At 63.9% G+C, this 19163-nt stretch overlaps 3 protein-coding genes, 1 long non-coding RNA gene and 3 other non-coding genes across 10 annotated transcripts; 5 read left to right on the top strand and 2 right to left on the bottom strand.

Annotated features, from left to right (window-relative positions):
• Positions 1 to 402: 402 nt before the first annotated feature.
• LOC141735394 (U2 spliceosomal RNA) lies at positions 403 to 593 on the bottom strand. The gene has a single exon (XR_012584710.1). It is a non-coding gene; the product is annotated as a U2 spliceosomal RNA (small nuclear RNA).
• Positions 594 to 1282: 689 nt separating this feature from the next.
• Positions 1283 to 7169, top strand: TAF6L (TATA-box binding protein associated factor 6 like). Of its 2 annotated transcripts, none has more exons than XM_074568050.1 (10): positions 1283 to 1459; positions 1549 to 1635; positions 2103 to 2253; positions 2349 to 2399; positions 2495 to 2589; positions 2690 to 2764; positions 2843 to 3063; positions 4838 to 4970; positions 5042 to 5170; positions 6270 to 7169. In XM_074568050.1, the coding sequence occupies exons 1-10, from the start codon at positions 1313 to 1315 to the stop codon at positions 7029 to 7031; spliced, it is 1851 nt and encodes a 616-aa protein (XP_074424151.1). In that variant the 5' UTR covers positions 1283 to 1312; the 3' UTR covers positions 7032 to 7169. The 2 variants fall into 2 exon arrangements, with proteins under 2 accessions (XP_074424151.1, XP_074424152.1); XM_074568051.1 differs by having other exon boundaries at positions 2690 to 2755.
• Positions 7170 to 7706: 537 nt separating this feature from the next.
• On the top strand, positions 7707 to 9783 carry TMEM179B (transmembrane protein 179B). The gene is made up of 5 exons (XM_074568032.1): positions 7707 to 7895; positions 8341 to 8528; positions 8637 to 8771; positions 8868 to 8943; positions 9486 to 9783. The coding sequence occupies exons 1-5, from the start codon at positions 7800 to 7802 to the stop codon at positions 9642 to 9644; spliced, it is 654 nt and encodes a 217-aa protein (XP_074424133.1). The 5' UTR covers positions 7707 to 7799; the 3' UTR covers positions 9645 to 9783.
• Positions 9784 to 11107: 1324 nt separating this feature from the next.
• Positions 11108 to 11298, bottom strand: LOC141735388 (U2 spliceosomal RNA). Its single transcript, XR_012584704.1, has one exon. It is a non-coding gene; the product is annotated as a U2 spliceosomal RNA (small nuclear RNA).
• Positions 11299 to 12244: 946 nt separating this feature from the next.
• LOC141735383 (uncharacterized) lies at positions 12245 to 14991 on the top strand. 3 transcript variants are annotated; one of them, XR_012584696.1, is made up of 9 exons: positions 12245 to 12310; positions 12757 to 12790; positions 13031 to 13073; positions 13382 to 13495; positions 13709 to 13801; positions 13974 to 13999; positions 14279 to 14312; positions 14536 to 14562; positions 14884 to 14991. It is a non-coding gene; the product is annotated as an uncharacterized LOC141735383 (long non-coding RNA). The 3 variants fall into 3 exon arrangements; XR_012584697.1 differs by lacking the exon at positions 13709 to 13801; XR_012584698.1 differs by lacking the exon at positions 14536 to 14562 and having other exon boundaries at positions 14884 to 14988.
• On the top strand, positions 13741 to 13870 carry LOC141735389 (small nucleolar RNA SNORD22). Its single transcript, XR_012584705.1, has one exon. It is a non-coding gene; the product is annotated as a small nucleolar RNA SNORD22 (small nucleolar RNA).
• A 257-nt stretch (positions 14992 to 15248) lies between the features above and the next one.
• WDR74 (WD repeat domain 74) lies at positions 15249 to 18860 on the top strand. Its single transcript, XM_074568063.1, has 11 exons — positions 15249 to 15501; positions 15921 to 16027; positions 16124 to 16245; positions 16347 to 16410; positions 16505 to 16654; positions 16753 to 16854; positions 16941 to 17041; positions 17564 to 17619; positions 17745 to 17887; positions 18453 to 18509; positions 18616 to 18860. The coding sequence occupies exons 1-11, from the start codon at positions 15345 to 15347 to the stop codon at positions 18739 to 18741; spliced, it is 1185 nt and encodes a 394-aa protein (XP_074424164.1). The 5' UTR covers positions 15249 to 15344; the 3' UTR covers positions 18742 to 18860.
• Positions 18861 to 19163: the final 303 nt, after the last annotated feature.

Consider the following 19163-nt stretch of genomic DNA (forward strand, 5'->3'; position numbering starts at 1 on the left):
GGGGTCGGCACTCCCCGTTACGGCACAAGGGGGCGGAGGCGCTCCATGTCGCGATGCGGGGTTACAGGGTGCCCGCCCCACACCCTGATCGTGGCCACCTGTCCCACAGCGGTTCACCCCACATCCCAGCCCACACGGGGTTCCCCAGCCCCGCAAGTGCCACCAGTCCCCTACATCTTGGTGCCCCACGGGCCTTTACAGCCCCATAAGTCTCTATATCCCAGCACCACACTGGCTCCCTCCAGCCCCGCAAATGCCACCATTCTGCTCGCATCTTGGTACCCCACGGATCCTTGTCAACCCGCGAAACAGCGCCCTCCCACGGCCCCAGAAGATTCAGAAAGTTCCGCGAATATCCGTAATAATACAGCTCTGTCTTTAACCAGCAAAAGGTCCCCACTGTGGGGGTGCACCGTTCCCGGAGGCACTGCAATACCGGGACGATGCGCGGAGCGGAGGGAGCAAGCTCCGGGTGCAACTCCCGAGCCCAAAAATCCGTTTAATATAAAGTCCTCTCATCGAGGACGTATCAGATATTAAACTGATAAGAACAGATACTACACTTGATCTTAGCCAAAAGGCCGAGAAGCGATACTGCAGCTTCCGCACCCACCGCACCCCACGGACAACCACTCATCCCTACATCGCGGTGACTCCGTCGCTCTCAGGGCCGACCACGTCCGTTGCAGTCTCCCCTCCGCTCCCCACCGCTCTCCGCACTCTGACCGGTTTTTTGGCATCAATCCCCCGGATACACCCCGAATTCCTCCGCATCGGGAGCTCCCATCATCACCTTCGCCGCTCCAGCGTCTAATTAGCATAACCCCACCCTTCTATATACACCACCCTCTATAAGCCCCGCCCCATCCACAAACCCCGCCCCAACTCCCATTGGCGCAATAGTTAACCACGCCCCACCCTCGTCTCATTTGCATGTCCCCGCCCCCCGGCGGGCGGGGCCCCGTGAAGGCGCGGAGATTTAGTGGCGCGGCGGTTCGTGGAGCTCCTCCTCCGGCCGGGGCCGACTGCCCCGATCCGCTCCCCGCTTCTTTCCCCACCTCTTCCTTCACGTTCCCACCGAATTCCGCCGCCACGGACCTGCGCTACACCCCGAATTCCCCCTCAGCGGGTGCTCCCACAATCCCCATCGTCCCCTCCACGCCAGTTCTAAATTAGCATAACCCCGCCCCTCCGCTCTCCGCAAACCCCGCCCCCAGCCCCTATTCGCCGGGTCCTGTTAACCACGCCCCCCGCGGGTGATTTGCATGACCCCGCCCCCCGGTGGGCGGGGCGCGGCGGGGGGCGCGCGGCCATGGCGGAGCGGGAGGAGCGGCGGTTCGTGGAGCTGCCGCGGGAGTCGGTGCGGCTGATGGCGGAGAGCGCCGGGCTGGAGCTCAGCGACGAGGTGGCGGCTCTGCTGGCCGAGGACGTCTGCTACCGGCTGCGGGAGGCCACGCAGGTACGGCCGGCGGGGGCGGCCCGGGGGCCCGGCCTTGCTCCCGGTCGCCGTCCCGGTGACGGTGTGCCCGTCCCGTCCCCCCCCCCCAGAACAGCTCCCAGTTCATGAAACACACCCGGCGGCGCAAACTCACGGTGGAGGACTTTAACCGGGCGCTGCGGTGGAGTAACGTCGAGGTGCGGCGGCCGGGGATGGGCTGGGGGGGGCGGCATGGCGCCCGTGGGGCCGGGACCCCCGTGGGGCCGGGAATGACGGTGGGGACACTGGTGGGACGGGGACACTGGTTGGGTCGGGATGCCCGTGGGGAGGCAGCGGTGGGTGTGGGGACACCGGTGGGGCCGGGGACACCGGTGGGTCTGGGAATGACAGTGGGGACACTGGTGGGGCCGGGACACCGGTGGAACTGGGGACACTGGTGGGGTCAGGGACACCGATGGGGGTCAGGGACACTGGTGGGGAGGCACCGGTGGCATTGGGGACACCGGTGGGATGGGGACACTGCTTGGGTCAGGACGCCGGTGGGACTTGGGGACACCGATGGGACTCGGAGACATGCATCAGTGCTCCGTGTCCCCACGGGCTGGGGCGTCCCTTTGGGGCTCGGGACGGGGGGTGTCACCGCAGTGTCGTCCCCCCCCTCCAGGCGGTGTGTGGCTACGGCTCCCAGGATGCGCTGCCCTTCCGGGCCATCAAGGAAGGCGAGCTCTACTTCCAGGAGGACCGAGAGGTCAACCTGGTGGAGCTGGCCCTGGCCACCAACATCCCCAAGGGCTGCGCCGAGACGGCCGTGCGAGGTGGGGGGCTCCCCCCCTCCCCGTGTCCCCCCCCGTCCCCGTGTCCCCCCGTCCCTGCCACAGGCGCTCACGGCCACCACTGCCTTCTCTTCCAGTTCACGTCTCCTACCTGGATGGAAAAGGCAACCTGGAGCCGCAGGGGGCCGGTGAGGAGTGGCGGGGGGCTATGGAGGGGGGCGGCTTCACCCCATGGTGGAGCTGAACCTCGGGGGTGACGTGTGTGTCCCCCCTCCCGCCGCAGTCCCCAGCGCCGTCTCCACGCTGACGGACGACCTGCTCAAGTACTACCAGCACGTCACCCGGGCGGTGCTGGGCGACGACCCCCAGTTAATGAAGGTGCGACCCCTAATTAACGAACGAACCCCCCTCCCCCTTTTCCATCCTGAAGGGGTCTGACCCCCACCCCTCGCCGTGTGGCCGCCGTCCTCGCCCGCAGGTGGCCCTGCAGGACCTGCAGACCAACTCCAAGATCGCCGCCCTCCTGCCCTACTTCGTCTACGTGGTCAGCGGGGTGAGCGCGGGGCGGCGGGGGGGGGACGGGGGGGGGGGTCGGCATTCCACCCCGAACCCCCCGTCGTTCTCCCGGCAGGTGAAATCCGTGAGCCACGACCTGGAGCAGCTGAACCGGCTGCTGCACATCGCACGGAGCCTGATCCAGAACCCCTTCCTCTGCCTGGGCTCCTACGTGCGCAGCCTCGTCGGCAGCGTCATGTACTGCGCCCTGGAGCCCTTGGCCGCCTCCATCAACCCCCTCAACGACCACTGGACGCTGCGGGACTACGCCGCCATGCTGCTCAGCCGCGTCTTCTGGTAGGGAGGAGCCCGCGGCACGGGGCGTCGGGGGCCCGGGCGGTGAATGCCGCCGTCGGCCGATGGCAGCCCCACGGCCCGGGAAAGGGGAGAGCGGGGAGAGCGAGGAGATAGAGGTGTGAAGTACAAACGTGTGAAACCTAGAATATCAAACGTAAAAGATAGAAATATACAACGTAAAACATACAGCGTAAAAGATAGAAATATGCAACGTAAAAGATAGAAATATACAACGTAAAACATACAGCGTAAAAGATAAAAATATGCAACGTAAAAGATAGAAATATACAACGTAAAACATACAGCGTAAAAGATAAAAATATGCAACGTAAAAGATAGAAATATACAACGTAAAACATACAGCGTAAAAGATAAAAATATGCAGCGTAAAAGAGAAATATACAACGTAAAACATACAGCGTAAAAGATAAAAATATGCAACGTAAAAGATAAAAATATGCAACGTAAAACATACAGCGTAGAAAATAAAAATATGCAACATAAAACACAACGTAAAAGAAAAATATTAAACGTAAAATACAAAAATATGCAACGTAAAACATACAACGTAAAAGATAAAAATACACAATGTAAACCATAAAATGTAAAAATATCAAACATAAAAGATAAAAATATGAAACAAAACCCATAAAATGCAAAAATCTACAACATAAAAGATAAAAATATGAAACAAAACCCATAAAATGCAAAAATCTACAACATAAAAGATAAAAATATGAAACAAAACCCATAAAATGCAAAAATCTACAACATAAAAGATAAAAATATGAAACAAAACCCATAAAATGCAAAAATCTACAACATAAAATATACAACATAGTAGGAAAATATCAAACATGAAATGTAAAACACAAAACCACAGAGTCACAGAGCGGCTCGGGTTGGAAGGCACCTCATGTAAAAACATAAACAGATGAGATTGAAATACGTTGACGTATAAATACGTTTAACGGGGTGACGCAATGAAATAATTAACTCTGCTTTTTAACGTATAGATCATACGTACGTTAAAAAAGAACTGGCTGTAAGGCTAAAGAGGCGGCACTGATGCCGATGCCCGTAAGAACCCGCCGGGATCGTGTCCCCGCGTCCCAGGCGCTCCCGGCGCTAACGTGGGGCGCGGGAGGGTCCCGGTGCCCGCGGGGAGGCCCAGGACCGTGGTCCCCGCGCTCCGTAGGTCGTAGGGACGAGAGCCAACCGACGCGGCCCTGGGGCTGCACTGGGCGGCTCGTTCCCAGCCCGCCCCGGCTGCGACCCACCACGACCCCCGACCCCACGCCCCGCGTTTGAGGGGGGGTGCGGGGGCCGGGGGTTGTACAGGCAGCCCACGGCGGGAGGGTCGGGGGGGCTGCAGGCCACGGCGGGTGGAGGTTTTTTGGGGGGGGAGCTGCAGCCCATGGCGGGGGGAGGTTTTTTTTGGGGGGGAGGTTTCTGGGGGGACTGTAGCCCACGGCGGGGGGAGGTTTTTCGGGGGGGTGGGTTTTTGGGAGGTCGCTGCAGCCCATGGCGGGGGGAGGTTTTTCGGGGGGGTGGGTTTTTGGGAGGTCGCTGCAGCCCACGGCGGGGGGAGGTCTTTCAGGGGGGTGGGTTTTTGGGAGGTCGCTACAGCCCACGGCGGGGGGAGGTTTTTCGGGGGGGTGGGTTTTTGGGAGGTCGCTGCAGCCCACGGCGGAGGGAGGTTTCTCGTGGGGGTCGGTTTTTCAGGGGGGGTGGGTTTCTGGGGGTCCGCTGCAGCGCGGCGCTGTGCCCGCAGGACCCACGGTGACCTGGCGAGCGGCCTGTACCCCCAGATCCTGCTCTCCCTGCAGAAGGTGCTGGCCGACCCCGTGCGGCCGCTCTGCTCCCACTACGGCGCCGTGGCGGGGCTGCACGCGCTGGGCTGGCAGGTGAGGGGCGGGCAGGGGCCCCCCGCGCCCCCCCCCGGCCCCCGCCCGCCCTGACCCCCGCGTCCCCGCAGGCGGTGGAGCGGGTGCTGTACCCCCACCTCCCCACCTACTGGGCCAACCTGCAGGCCGTGCTGGACGACTACTCCGTCTCCAACGCCCAGGTCAAGGCCGACGGACACAAGGTCTACGGCGCCATCTTGGTGAGGGGCGCGGGGAGCCCGCCGCCGGTTCTGGCCATTGAGTCGATTATTGCCTCCCCCGACGAGCCCTCCCCGCCCGGGAAGGGCGACCGGGGGGCGGAAGGGAAAGGTTCCGTAGAACAAGTGGAAATAGTCGACGTTTATAACCCCCAAAAGCCGACGCTGGCGCGAGGCAAAACACGTCGGGATTCTATGGGCCCGGCTGGAGCAGCCGGGAGCCGGCAGAGGCGGGAGGGAGGGAAGGACCCGGGGGCGAGGAGTTCTCGGGACGGCGGCCACGAGGGGCGGCTCATATGGAATCTCCATGGAAATTCATGTGGAAAACTCTCCTGAAATTTATGTTGGATTTATACAAAATTTGTACCGACATTTATATTGGAATCTATGCTGGAACTTATACGGAATTTATACTGAAACTCATACTGCCATTACATGACATTTACATTGAAGTGACATCGGAGTTTATACTGGAATTCATATGGAAATTTATATTAAATTTATACTGAATTTATACTGAAATTACATGAAACTTACATTGAAATTATATTGAAGCTTATATTGAATCTATGCTGAAATCCTATTGAAATTTATATTGGAATTTGTACTGAAATTTATATTTAATTTGTGTGGAAACTTACGTTTAATTCATACTAAATTTATACTGAAATTTACATTGAGTTTATGTGACACTTCTATTGACATTTACATTGAAATTTATATTGACGTTCATATGACATTTATGTGAAATTTCCATTGGATTTCCATGGAAGTGGGGCCCTTGCTGGGGGAGCGGAGCCATAGGACGAGGGGGGATGGTTCTAAGCTGGAAAAGGGGAGATTTGGGTTAGAAACTGGGAAGAAACTCAGTATTTCGGGGGCGGCGAGACTCCGGCGCTCGCCCCGAGCGGCTGCGGCTGCCCCATGGCGCGGGGTCTCGCTCCTCCTCATCGTCGCCCCCGGGTCCTTGAAACCCGTCGCTCCCCCTGGCTCTAAAGTCGCTATTTCCCCCCGTTCGGACACCGTCCTTCCAAAAAAACGCGCTTTCCCGAGAGAAGGGAGTTCGGCGTCGCTCCAACCGGCATTTTTCCCCCCAAACCAGGTGGCTGTGGAGCGGCTGCTGAAGATGAAGGCTCAGCAGACGCCGGCGTCCGGCACCAGCCAGCGGCCGGAGGGTTCCCCGCGGCGCAGCCCCCGACCGGAGCCCCCCCCCGAGCCCGGCCTCGGCCTGGGCCGTCCCCTGCTGCAGCTGGGGGGGGGCGGGGGCCCCCCGGCGTCCTCCCCCCCCGCCTCGCCCACCCCCTCCCTCCGCGACATGTACCGCGAGCTCTACGACTTCTTCGGCGACAGTTTGGCCACCCGTTTCGGCACCGGGTTGCCACCGGCCGCCATCCCCCCACCCAGCACCCCCGAAGGGACCCGGAAGGAACCGGCAGCGGCTTTCGGCGGCGAGGGGGTGACGCGAAAGATGCCCCAACTGACGGCCAACGCCACGGTGAGCCCGCGGGAGGAGGAGAGCCCGCGCTGCGAGCCCCCGGCCGCCCGCCCGGCGCTTCACCGGCCGGCCAGCTTGCCACGGCCCCGGGGCGCTCCCCGCCAGCCCGGTGGCCACCGTCCCGGCGCTCGGGAGGTCTTCCAGAAATGCCGTTTTGCTCCGCGGGGCGCCCCGCGTTTCAGCTTCATTATCGCGGGTCGTCAGGCCGGCCGGCGTTGCCAAGGGCGGATGTTCCAGACCAGTTTCCCGCAACATCACGGACCGGGGCACGTCTCCCGATACGCCCAAAAATTGCCCATGATCGGCCGAACGGCCCGGCCGGCTCGGAGATGGCCACGCGCCGAGTATTCCCTCCATCTCCTCCTCTGAGCCGGCTGCTCCGTGTCCCTGAGCCCCGATTGTGTCTTCCCCCAGCGGCGTCGGACCGGTGCATCCCACGTCACGTGGGTCTGTGGCTGCCACTGGCCGCGGTGGCCTCCAGTGGTCAATAAAAAGGCATTTGTAGGAGGGTTTGTGGCTGCCGTGGGGGGACAGGGGCTGCGTCCCCACCGCCGGTGTCCATCCCGGGGCGGGAAGAGCCGAGTGGAGCTGGGAGGGGATGGAGGTGGGTGGGTTGGGGTTGTCCCCATGGAACCCTCCCCATTGAGGGGGGCGGCGGCGCCGTGGTGGGACATGGAGCCCTGGGCACATTGTCCTTGTCCCTGGGTGCTCCTCCGTGCTGTGAGGTCGGGGGGGAGGGAGGGATGGATGGACGGACAGACGGACGGCCACCACCAGCTGCAGGCAGGCTGGGGACAAGATGGAGGGAGGGATGGATGGACAGACAGGAGGAGGGAGGGACGGACGGATAGACGGACAGCGGGATGGATGGCTGCTGCCAGCCCCAAGCAGTCTGGAGACGGGACGGATGGACAGACGGATGGACGGAGGAACGGCCACCACCGGCTCCAAGTGGTCTGGGGACAGGAGCTGCTGTGGGACACGTGAGCCGCAGCCACCAGCCTCCCCGGGACACAGCAGCGGCAGCACGTTGGTGTCGCGTCGCCGTCGCGGGGCCCCAGCGGAGCCCATCCCCGTGGTGCCGTGGCGGGGTGGGGCGGAGGAGGCCGGGCTGAGCCGCGGGGAACGGGACGGAAGATGGCGGTGTCCGTCCTGCTGCTGGCGGAGCTGGCCCTCCACGGAGCCGCCTTCCTCTGCGGCATCGTCTGCGCTTCAGCCCTCACCGTGGCACAGGTACGGTCACGGCGCGGCGGGGGGGGACAGGTAGCCACGCCGGCTGGGCAAGCTGGGGGGCAAGTGGTTCCACCCCGTTCCTTGCCACCGGGGCTCCCTCCTGCCGTCCCGGGTGGGCTCCATCCCGCTCTCGCCCAGGTCTGTCCTGGCCCCCTCCCCAAAAAGCCCCCCGGTTTGTGGTCACCGGGTGCCGTGGGGGGGAGTGGGGGGGAATGGCAATGGGGTGGCTGAGCCCCCCCTTGCCTGTCCCAGTAGCCCCCGGCAAATCATGTGAGTGCAGCAGGAGTCAGCCGGGGCGGTTTGGGCTTCCTTCCTCCTCCTCCTCCTCCCGGCTTTGCCGGTTTGTCCTGCTGGGGCTGAGCGTGGCTCCCTGCAGATGCCTTGGTGGGGGAGGTGTGTGGGGGTGTCACCCAAAAAAACCCCACACCCCCCCCAATGTTGGCAGGGAGAATTCGGAGGCCAGTGCCTCCTCTACGGCGTGGTGAGCTGGAACGGGACGGCGCTGGTGCCCCGGTCCTTCAGCCACGTCTCGCTCTGTTACTTCGTCTCGGGGGTCTCCATCGTGGTGGCCCTTTACTCCTTCTCCTCCCTCCTCCACGGCGCCTACAGCTGCTGCACTGGCGAGTCCCAGCGGTGAGCGGGGGGGGGCAATGGTGGGACTGGGAGTGCCCCGCCAAGTGCCGCTGATGCTGTTTTTTCCCCCCTTTTTCCTTTTTTTTTTTGCCCCCCCCTCTCTCGCAGGGACCGCACTTGGCTCAGCATCGCCCTGGTCATCGCCTTCGTCATCCTCTTCTTCCTCCTGGTCTCAGCATGTGTCCTCCGCGTGGGGATGGACGCCCTCTGCACCTCCCTTCTGCAGACCCAGAGCCTGGCCAGGTAGCCACGACCTTCCCCGGGGTGTGTCGGGGGGGGATCTTGGGAAGGGCCCCCCCACTTCTCCCCACACTTTGTGCCCCCCGTTTGCCCCCACAGCTGCCGGGAGGCCGAGCAGAAGCCGTGGGTGTCCTACAGCCCCAGCCGCTTCTACAGCAACCTCTACAGCGCCCAGGTGAGCCGGGGGGGGGCACGGTGAAGACACACAGCCCCCCCCAAAATGCTGCCTTGGGGTCCGGGTGGAGGAGGGGGGAGTGATGGGGAGCACTGGGGGGGTGTTGGGAGCACCTGCAGGTCGCGGCTGCAGCCACACGTATGGCGTCCCTGGGGCTGCTGCTTCGCCAGGAGGAGGAAGAAGGGCGTCCCCACTCAGGAGGAGGAGGAGGAAGGTCCCCGCTCAGAAGGAGGAGGAGGAAGGGGGTCCCCACTCAGGAGGAGGAAGGTGATGAGGAGGAAGGGCATCCCTGCTGAGGAGGAGGAGGAGGAAGGGGAAGGGGTCCCCACTCAGGAGGAGGAAGATGATGAGGGGGAAGGGGGTCCCTGCTCAGGAGCAGGAGGAGGAGGAAGAGAAGGAGGAGGAAGGTCCCTGCTCAGGAGGAGGAGGAAGGGGAAGGGAGTCCCCGCTCAGGAGCAGGAAGATGAGGAGGAGGAGGAAGGGAGTCCCTGCCCAGGCAAGGGGACCTCCCCCTCACCCCCTGTCCCCCCAAACCCCCCCAGGCCTCGGCCTGGGTGAGCGTCTTCCTCTGGTGCCTGTTGACCACCCGGCTCCTGCTCCAGCGGCGCAGAGACGCCCCTTTCCCACTGCTGCGGCGCCACGATCCCGAGTGGAGTGCTGAGACCGAAGCCATTTTTGGGGGACGCCCTGTACGGCCCTGAAGAAAAGGGGGGAGCTGGTGTGGGAAAGGTCTGGGGAAGGAGCGTGGGGGCCTGGAGAAGGCAGGGACGTTGTTAGCCCGGCCACCCCCCTGCAGCTCCCCCCCCCTCGTTAATTTTATTATTAAAAATGAGGATTTCCAGTAGACGAGGTTGTGCCTGAACTCCCGGCTGCTCCCTGTACCCTGGGCTGGAGTTGGTGAAGATGATGATGAGGAGGAATCGTGGAATCGTTTAGGTTGGAAGGGACCTTAAAGGCCACCCAGTGCCACGCCCAGGGACACCTCCCACCATCCCAGGCTGCTCCGAGCCCCGTCCAGCCCAGCCTTGAACCCCGCCAGGGCTGGGGCGGCCACAGCTTCTCTGGGCAACCTGGGCCAGGGGCTCACCACCCTAACAACCAAGAATTTCTTCCTCAGATCTCATCTAAATCTCCCCTTTTTTACCTTAAAACCCCTGTCTCTTGTCCCACGGCTCCCCTCCCTGCTCCAGAGTCCCTCCCCAGCTTTCCTGGAGCCCCTTGAGGGACTGGAAGGGGCTCCAGGGTCTCCCCGGAGCCTTCTCTTCTCCAGGCTGAACCCCCCCAGCTCAGCCCAGCCCCACAGCAGAGGGGCTCCAGCCCTCCCAGCATCTCCGGGGCCTCCTCCGGCCCCGCTCCCACGGCTCCATGTCCCTCTGACGGCCCCCGAGCGGAGCAGAGGGGCAGAACCCCCCCCTCGCCCTGCTGGCCACGCTGCTGGGGATGCAGCCCAGGTTGATGGGGGCTTTCTGGGCTACCAGCACGTGTTGCCGGCTCATTGACAACTCGTCGCCCCCTAGCACCCAAAGCTCTTCTGCTCGGGGCTGCTCTCCGGCCTTTCAGCTCCCCATCCCCAGTGCCGGCCCCTGCTCTGGGCCTGGTTGAGCCTCACGGCGTTCACAGGGACCCACTTGGGGCTTGGCCAGGTCCCTCGGGGTGGCGTCTGTCCCTCTGAGGACGCCCCCTCTCCACCTGAGGAGGAGGCGGCAGGGTATCGGGATCCAGGAGGAGGAAGGGGGTGTCTGCTGAAGAGGAGGAGGAAGGGGGTCCCCCTGCTCAGGAGAGGAGGAGGAAGGGGGTCCCTGCTGAGGAGGAGGAGGAGGAAGGGGGTTCCCCTGCTGAGGAGGAGGAGGAGGAAGGGGGTTCCCCTGCTCAGGAGGAGGAGGAGGAAGGGGGTTCCCCTGCTCAGGAGGAGGAAGAGGAGAAAGAAGAGGAGAAAGGGGGTCCCCGCTCAGCAGGAGGAGGAGGAAGGGAATGCCCCTGCTCAGGAGGAGGAGGATGAGGGTGTCCCGGCTCAGCTCACCGGGGGCGGGCACCGAGCACCGGCTTCACCACGCACGACGCCGCAGAAAAGGAACGAGACACCCCGGAACGGAACCAGGCACTGCGCTTACCGAGCAGCTGGAGAATATCAGCTCTGATTTTTACCAGCAGAAGGTCCCCGCGGTGGGGGTGCACCGTTCCCGGAGGCACTGCAATACCGGGACGATGCGCGGAGCGGAGGGAGCAAGCTCCGGGTCCAACTCCCGAGCCCAAAAATCCGTTTAATATAAAGTCCTCTCATCGAGGACGTATCAGATATTAAACTGATAAGAACAGATACTACACTTGATCTTAGCCAAAAGGCCGAGAAGCGATACCTGCTATGCGCTGCCCACGGCACGCCACGGACAACCACCCACCTCTACATCGCGGTGACTCCGTTCGTTTCGATATCAACCAGCCGCTGCGCTCCCCGCTCCACTCCCCACCTAATCCCTCACGGTCCGACCGGCACTCACCGGCACGACCGCACCGCATCCCGAATTCCCCCTCACCGGGGGCTCCCAGCAGCCTCTTCGAGCACTGCAACACTCATTAGCATATCCCCGCCCTCTATTTGCATTCACCGCGCCACGCCCCCTTCCCCAGCCCTTCGGCTGACGCCCCACCTCCTAATTTGCATTTGCTCCGCCTATGCACCACAAACCCCGCCTCTACCTCAATGCCCCGCCCCTTCCCTCGCTCGTCGCAGTACCCTGATAGCCACGCCCCCGATTCTAACTTCCATACGCCCCGCCCCCTCACTGGGTGATTTGCATAACCCCGCCCACCAGGGGGTCCTGCTCTGACGCTAACCTGGGGCTCTCCTCCCGCTCTGCAAACTCTCTGTCTCCTTTAACGTCCGCGCTCCGGCTCAGCAATTTGAAAAAAATCAAAAAATTAAATTGATTTGATTAATTTGATTTGATTAATTTGATTAATTGATTTGATTGATTTGATTAAAAAATCAAAAAATTAAAACCTGTAACTTTCCACTTTCGGAGTGTTTAGAAGACGGCGGAGGCTCCTGGTCTAGCTGGCAGGGCAAGGGGGGACAGCAGACGGTGCCGGGAGTCACCCACCGTGTGCGGAAACCACCTGCCGAGGGGTTTTTCCATATGAAAAACTTGACACGCGCTAAAAAGAGCGCAAAAATGTAGAAAAATCCCCTCAGACGGACCCCTCGGGAGCCTCGTGGCGCCTTTTCCCGCCAAACCTCGACGGGCGCGTGGTGTGCGCATGCGCCGCCCGCCCAGCGCCCCGCCCCTTCCCAGCATGCCCCGCGGCCTATTTAGGTGTGCGGGCGGCCGTGCGACGGCCATTTTGTTGGTGGAGTCGCAGCGGCAAGGTGAGTGTGTGCGGGCGCTCCGCTCCTTCTTGTGGGAGGCTTTGGGGCCTGCGGGGCGAGGGGTGGAATGGCCTCGGTGGCCCTGTCCTTCTTGTCTGGGTTAGCCGTGTCTTCCTTGAGGTGGTGGGGATCTGCTGGCAGGGAGATGTAGGTCGCTCAGCCGCCATTTTGTGCCTCCTTGTGCAGCCCTCTGTGAGGCGATGGTCTCCTCCTGCCTTGGTTCTGTGCGCTGCGGCTGCCCGGCTGCGTGTGACTGAGGCTTTGCCCACACCCCCGTCCCTGAGGTGTTGGGAGGGGCTGTTCGGTGATGAGTCCATTCACAGACCTGAACTGACTGCGGTGTGAAGGCTTAAAGGCTCTGAGGAGAGCGAACGGGTCGTTCCCCGAGCCGAGGGGAGACTCCTCTCCTTTTGTGTTTCTAACGCCTTTTTTACTTTGTCTTTTAGGCTTTCAGCCCTCCAAATGGCTCGTTTCCCAGAGGTGAGTATTTAGTTCGCCCTGTAGAGGCTGGAGACGCTTTTGGTACAAAAAAATCTTGATGAAAACGTAGAATTCGGGCTCGGCCTGGCGCTGCGGTGCTGCCGGGATGATCCCACCGAACTCTCTCTTGCCGATGCCCCGTGGGGAAGCTTTAAATCAGGCTCTGAGCGGCACCGACCCCGCGTGGGGCGTCCATTTGTGCACGAGGCACAACTTAACTATTTTATTTCCTTTTAAAAGGTGCGGAGCCGCTCGCCCACGTTCCCCTGCAGCTCTGTCCCAGGTGAGCACCGGCTCTGGGCCACTTCGGGGTTGGGGGGAGACACAATTGTCACCCCAAAGGCTGTGTCCCCAGCCTCGTCCCCCCACCGTGGGGAGGAAGAAGGGTTCCACCCCCCATCTGTGACCCCCCCGGGGCAAATTCTGGGTCTCTGGCTGTTCGGTGACGAGTGACAACAGACAAGCATATGGCTGAGTGTCCCTGATGCCACCTTCCCACTGAGAACTGCCCGGGCACGGCGGGGGTGGCCCCACGCGGGGGGTGTCACGCTTTTATTTGATTAACAACGACCATTAATATTAATTTTATAGCCTGGGGGAGCTGCTGCAGTGGGGGATGAGGGAGTGGGTCCTTCCTGCTGAGCTCTAAAACGCCATGAATTAACCCCAAACGCCACAAACTCGCCGTGGGACCCCCCCAAGCAGGTAAGAGCCCCCCCCATACCCACCGCACCCCCCTCAAGCGCCCCCCCGGGTCCGAAGGGATGACACGTTAAGCTGGACGACGCGAGTCCGATGGCAGCTCTGAGTTACCAAAGCCCTGATCGGACCCCAGAGCACTCGTGGGGGGGTTCCCACACGTGTCACTCCCCCCCACACTGACAAACCCCCCCCCCCCTTTTTTTTTTTTCTCCGCAGACGGTGAGTTCCCGTCGCCGGCGGCCACCGGCCCCCCATGAGGAAACCCCCGCGCGTCTGACCCCCCCCACCCGCCGCCAGAACCTGCCAAAGGTTGAACCCACTGGTGGCAGTGGGGGGGGGCAGGAGGACGCCTCGTCCCGAGTGGACGGTCTGAGGGGGCTTTGGGGACAATTTTTTGGGGGGGGGGGTGGGTGTGTGTGTGTGGTGTCTGAGTGGGTGGACACCCGCGTACTGACCCCCCCCCCCAATATTTTTCTTGCAGGGGGTGATGGAGCTGCGAGAAACCAGGTCAGTGGGGGGGGAGTCAGCACCTACCGGGTGCCTCTGGGGCGCCCCCGTTTTGGGGGGTGCCCCCCCCGGGTGTGATGAGTCCGACTCAGGAATCTCGTTCGGCTGACGGCCGCTGCTGAGGACGTTTGGGCTGACCCGGGGCGGGGGGGGACAGGGTGACACGCCTTCGGGGTGACATTGACCCCCCCATTGTGTCCCCACAGGGGGACTGGGGGCTGTGTGTGTCCCCCCCCCAAGCATTTTGGGGTGATTAACCCCCTCTTTCTGTCCCCGCAGGGTGACAGCGGGGGCTGGGGGAGACCAGGATGAGGTAGGTAATGGGGGGGGGGCGTGTCTTACCTCACTGGTGATGTCATCACCCCTAAGATTGAAGAAACCCCCCAATTTTTGTGATGAGGTCACTAGCTCACTTTGACCCTCCTGAAAACACCCGAACACCTGAAAAATTGGGGGGGGGGGGGGGCGGGGGGCGGGAAGGAGTTGGAGAGGGGGGTCCGGGCAGTCCCTGACCCCCCCCCTCTGCTGTCCCGCAGGCCGGCGGAGGGTCTGGGGGTGCCGAGGTGAGTCGGGGGGGCACGAGGGGGGTGTCTGGGGGTCCGTGGGGGCTGTAGGGGTCCCTGTGGTGTAGTGGGGGGGGGTTGTGGGTGACTGGGGGGGGGCTTTGGGGGTCCAGGGGCCGGGGGGGGTCTCTTGGGGTGCGGGGGGGGTTAGGAGTCCTGGGGTGCCCCCCCGCTGCCGAGGATGAGCCGATATCGCCCCAGGCTGATGGCCCTGACTGAGTGATTCTTCTGAGGCGCCGGGGGGGGGGTTTGGGGGTCCCTGGGGGGGGGGCTTTAGGGGCCCCCCCCTCATTCCCCCCCTCCCCTTTTTCTGTCCTCCAGCCCCTCCCGCCTCCCGCTAAGGAGCTGCTGCTGCGTGTTTTTTGGTTTTTTTTTTTTTTCTATGGATGTAAATAAAAATCGCTATTTTTGCTAAAAAAGAAAATCAAACCCGAGTTTGTCTTAATTTGGGGGCGGGGGGGGACCACAAGGGGCTTGAGGGGGGGGAGGGAGCATGTTTCCGTCAAAGCCCCGCGCGCTCCCGGTTTTGGGGGGTTTTGCGGTCTCTATCCCGTCGGTCACCGTTTTTTTGGGGCGGGGGGGTGGGGGAATGGGACTCCCCTCGGTTCCGCCCCCGCCCCGTTAAAGGGGGGCCCCCGTTGTCTCACCACCACACGCCCACCCCCCCCCCGCGGGGCCAGTTCCCGGTGGGGGCGGAACCTTCTTACCCCGGAACGAATCTTCGCGGGGAGCGCGTTTGCGCCTCTCCCAGGGCACTTCCGGCGACGCTGTTCCTCGCCCCCATGAGGGTCCGGCTGGAAACCGTGTCCCACCCGGAACCGTACGCCGCGGGCTCCGGTGCCAACCCGGAACGCGGGGAAGCGTCGGATCGAGACAAGATGGCGTCCCCCGCCCGCGGGAGCCACGTGTGGGTGGGGGCCGAGACCGGCGCGCTCAAAGGTGCGAGGATGGCCCTTAGGGGGATGGTTTGTACCTGGGGGGGCTTTTTGGGGGGGGGGGGGGCTGTGTCTGGGGGGACACTGTGACCGTGAGGGGCCCTGGAGGCTGTGGCTGAGGGGGTCCCTGTGGCCGGGGGGGGCACCGAGGGCTATGTCTGTGTCTGGGGGGGTCCCTGTGGCCTTGGGGGGGGGTCCTTGTGTCTGGGGGGGGGGTCTCCCGTAGCTGGCGGTTCGCCGGGGGCGGGGTCTTTTGTGGTCTGGGGGCGTCCTGGGTGTCCTTGTGGCCTGGAGTGGCTTCTTGGGGGGAAGGGGAGTTGTGCCCGGGGCGGGGGCAGCGGAGCCTTTTCCTGGGGGGGTAATTGAGGGGGTTCTCTGGGGGCGTCGGGGCGCCCCCCCCCAGGTAATATTCCCCCCCCCCAGGGGTGAACCTGAAGAAGAAGCAGGCAACGAACTACGCGAGCAGCTCGGGGCTGAGCCGGGGGGACGGCGTCTGCGCCATGTGCTGGGGGGACCCCAGCGAGAGCGAGGTGAGGCCTGGGGGGGTCCCGGGGGGGTGGGGAAGCAGGGCCCCCCCCCGACGCCACTGTGCCCCCCACCCCCGACCCCGCTGTGCCCCCCCCCAGATCCTGGTGGGCTGCCTCGATCGCTCCGTCAAGCTCTTCAGCGCCGAGAAGGGGAAATTCACGGAGTCCCGGCTCTGCCCCGGGGGGGACGGGCCCTTCTGCGGCCTGGCCGTGAGTGGCAGGTACCGGGGAGGGGCCGGGGGGGGGGACACTCCGCGGGGGGGGGGGTCCCCAAAATCTGCCCTTCACCACCCAACAGTGTATCCCGCCCCTTCCCCCCCAGCGCCATCATTACCTGTGTCGAGTCGGGGCTCATCAAGGTCTGGCGTGACGATGAGACGGAGAACGTGAGTGGTTCTGGGTGCGGGGGGGGGGGGGGGGGGGATGTCTCGCCGTTGGGGTGCCCCCCGACCCCGGTGACCCCCCCGCGGTGTCCCGCAGGCGCAGCTGGAGCTGGCGGCGGGCGCGGGGTTGTGCCGGATGCGCCAGGACCCGACGCGGCCGCAGCGGCTCGGCACCGGCGGGAAGGAGAACAGCCTCAAGGTCTGGGACCTGCAGCGCCCGCAGGAGCCCGTTTTCCGCGCCAAGAACGTGAGTGGGGCCCGTGTCCCCTCCCCCCCCCCCCACCGCGGTGTCCCCAAGTGTCCCCCGGCACCCCTCACCCCCCACCCCCCGACCCCCTCCCCCAGGTGAGGAACGACTGGCTCGATCTCCGTGTCCCCATCTGGGACCGCGACCTCCAGTTCCTGCCCGGCTCCGAGAAGATCGTCACCTGCACGGCCCATCACCAGGTGGGGGGACGTTGGGGACACAGCGGGGGGGGGCCCGGGGGTGTCGCTGGGTCCGGTGTCACCCCCCCCCCCCGCTGTGTCCCCAGGTGCGGCTCTACGACCCCAGCTCACCCCAGCGGCGCCCGGTGCTGGAGACGACATTCGGGGAGGCCCCGCTCACCGCCCTCGCCGTCGTGCCCGGGGGGACGTGAGTGGGGGCTGGTGGCCCTGGGGGGGCTGCGGGGGGGCTATAGGGTGACACAGGCAGCTGGGGGGCTACAGGGTCACCCGGGGGGGCTACAGAATGCCCCAAGGGGGGGGCTATAGGGTGACCAAGGGGGTTGGGGGGCAGCCTGGGGGTGCTTCTGGGTGACCTGGGGGGTCTACGCGACGCTCCCAGGGGGCTACAGGGTGACCTGGGGGGCTGAGATGTGCCCCGGGGGGGGCTGTTGGGTGACCTGGTGGGGTACGGGGTGACCCAGGGGGCCTGGGGGTGACCTGGGGGGGGGCTGAGGGGCACCCTGGGTGGGGGGGGGTGAGCCAAAGGGCCTGGGGGGGTCCCCTGGGGGTCTCCAAGGTGACTTGAGAGGGGCTGTGGGGTGACCCAGGTGGGGTTTGGGGGCACCTTGGGGTTGGGGGTGGCTTGTGGGGGTACAGGGTGATCGGGGCGGGGGGGGGGCAGGGGTCCCGCTGGCTCCCCCCAGCCCTGACCGTGTGTGTCCCCCCCCAGCTCGGTGGTGGTGGGCAGCGCCCGGGGGGACGTGGCCGTCATCGACCTGCGCCAAGGTGAGAGGCCGGTGTCCCGGGGGTCAGGGGGGGAGGGAGGGGATGAAGCTGTGCGACCCCCCCCCCCCCAAAAAAAACCCCAGGCAGCGCCGCCGGCCCCCCCCGACCTGCCTGTGCCCCCCCAGGGCGGGTGCTGAAGTGCCTGAAGGGCTTCGCGGGGGGGGTGCGGGGGCTGCAGTGTCACCCCACCCTCCCCCTCGTCGCCTCCTGCGGCCTCGACCGATTCCTCCGCGTCCACCACCTGGGGGACAAGCGCCTGCGCCACAAGGTCAGACCCCCCCCCCCAGACCCTCCCCCCCCAAAAACCCCTTTAGACCCCCCTAAACACCACGGGATTCCACCCAAACCCCCTGAGACCTCACAGACCCCCCCGGGCCCCTCCACAAACTAACCCTTTGTGTCCCCCCCAAACACCTTGAGCCCCCCCAGATACCTCGAGACACCCCCAATCCCCTCAACCCCCCCCTCAATCCCCCTGAGACCCCCCAAAGCCCTCGAGAATCCCTAAGACCCCCCCTAAACCCCCTCGAGACCCCCCCCGAACCCCCCCAAACCTCTCAAGCTGCCCTTCCAAACCCATGGAGATGCCCCCAAACCCTCTGAGACCCCCCCAACCCCTGGAGATGCCCCTAAACCCCCTTGAGATCCAGCTGCCACCCCCCCCCAACCACACTGACCCCCCCCAAATGTTCTCCAGACCCCCCCCAAAACCCCTCAAACTCCTCAAGACCACCCCCAAAGCCCCTGAGACACCCCCCCCCCCAACGTGAGAGCCTGGCCAAACCCCTCTGAGACCCCCCCCCCAAACTGACCCTTCGTGTCCCCCCCCCAAGGTCTACCTGAAGTCCCGCCTGACCTGTCTCCTGCTGAGCACCCAGCGGGACTGGGAGGTGAGACACACACACCCCCCCCCCCCCCCAAGACTGGGGCTTTTTTGGGCAGAGGGGTCCCCCCTCCTGCTCCTCCCCCCCTCAACCCCCCCATTTACCCCCCCAGGCAGAGGAGGAGCCGCCCCCCCCGCCCGAGGTGAAGGAAGAGGAGGGGGACGCGCTGTGGGACGCCCTGGAGACCGTCCCCACCCCGGCCAAACGGGGCAAAAAACGGAAGATTTTGGGGCCGTGAGGGGGCGGGGGGTGGTTGGGGGGTGTCCCGTCCCCCCCCGCCACCCCCCGAGCACCTGTCCCCTTCCCCCGCTGTTTATAATGCACAAAATGGGGAAAAAAATCCCAGGATTTTTCACACCCTGGACCATAAAATGTCGCTTTTGAGGTGGGGGCTGGGTGGGAGCGTGGTCACTGAGGGTGTCAGAAAGGGGGTGGGTGCCTGACCCTTGACCCCTGACCCCAACCGTGACCGCAACCCTTGGCCCCTGAACCCCAAATTTGAGCCCGACCGACCCATTGGTGCCGCCCACTCCCGCTTCGGCTGTTTCCAGCCCCCCCTCGGAAACGTTCGGGCCACCCCCCAGCCCCGCCCACTCTCCTTCGGGTATTTCCGGCAGCGCTCGGCTCGCCCCGCCCCTTTCCGCTAATCGGGGACTTCCG

The sequence above is a fragment of the Larus michahellis genome, chromosome 31, assembly GCF_964199755.1.
Source record: "Larus michahellis chromosome 31, bLarMic1.1, whole genome shotgun sequence".
In the NCBI taxonomy this organism is placed as follows: domain Eukaryota; kingdom Metazoa; phylum Chordata; class Aves; order Charadriiformes; family Laridae; genus Larus; species Larus michahellis.

Excerpts from the sequence above, each read along its gene's own strand:
- TAF6L (XM_074568050.1), top strand. The coding sequence starts at position 1,313 with ATGGCGGAGCGGGAGGAGCGGCGGTTCGTGGAGCTGCCGCGGGAGTCG. Across the intron at positions 2,400-2,494 it reads CCTGGAGCCGCAGGGGGCCG|TCCCCAGCGCCGTCTCCACG; the intron begins GTGAGGAGTGGC and ends CTCCCGCCGCAG. Across the intron at positions 3,064-4,837 it reads CTGCTCAGCCGCGTCTTCTG|GACCCACGGTGACCTGGCGA; the intron begins GTAGGGAGGAGC and ends CTGTGCCCGCAG.
- WDR74 (XM_074568063.1), top strand. The coding sequence starts at position 15,345 with ATGAGGGTCCGGCTGGAAACCGTGTCCCACCCGGAACCGTACGCCGCG. Across the intron at positions 17,042-17,563 it reads GCCGTCGTGCCCGGGGGGAC|CTCGGTGGTGGTGGGCAGCG; the intron begins GTGAGTGGGGGC and ends GTCCCCCCCCAG. Across the intron at positions 17,888-18,452 it reads ACAAGCGCCTGCGCCACAAG|GTCTACCTGAAGTCCCGCCT; the intron begins GTCAGACCCCCC and ends CCCCCCCCCAAG.
- TMEM179B (XM_074568032.1), top strand. The coding sequence starts at position 7,800 with ATGGCGGTGTCCGTCCTGCTGCTGGCGGAGCTGGCCCTCCACGGAGCC. Across the intron at positions 8,772-8,867 it reads CAGACCCAGAGCCTGGCCAG|CTGCCGGGAGGCCGAGCAGA; the intron begins GTAGCCACGACC and ends TTGCCCCCACAG. Across the intron at positions 8,944-9,485 it reads GCAACCTCTACAGCGCCCAG|GCCTCGGCCTGGGTGAGCGT; the intron begins GTGAGCCGGGGG and ends AAACCCCCCCAG.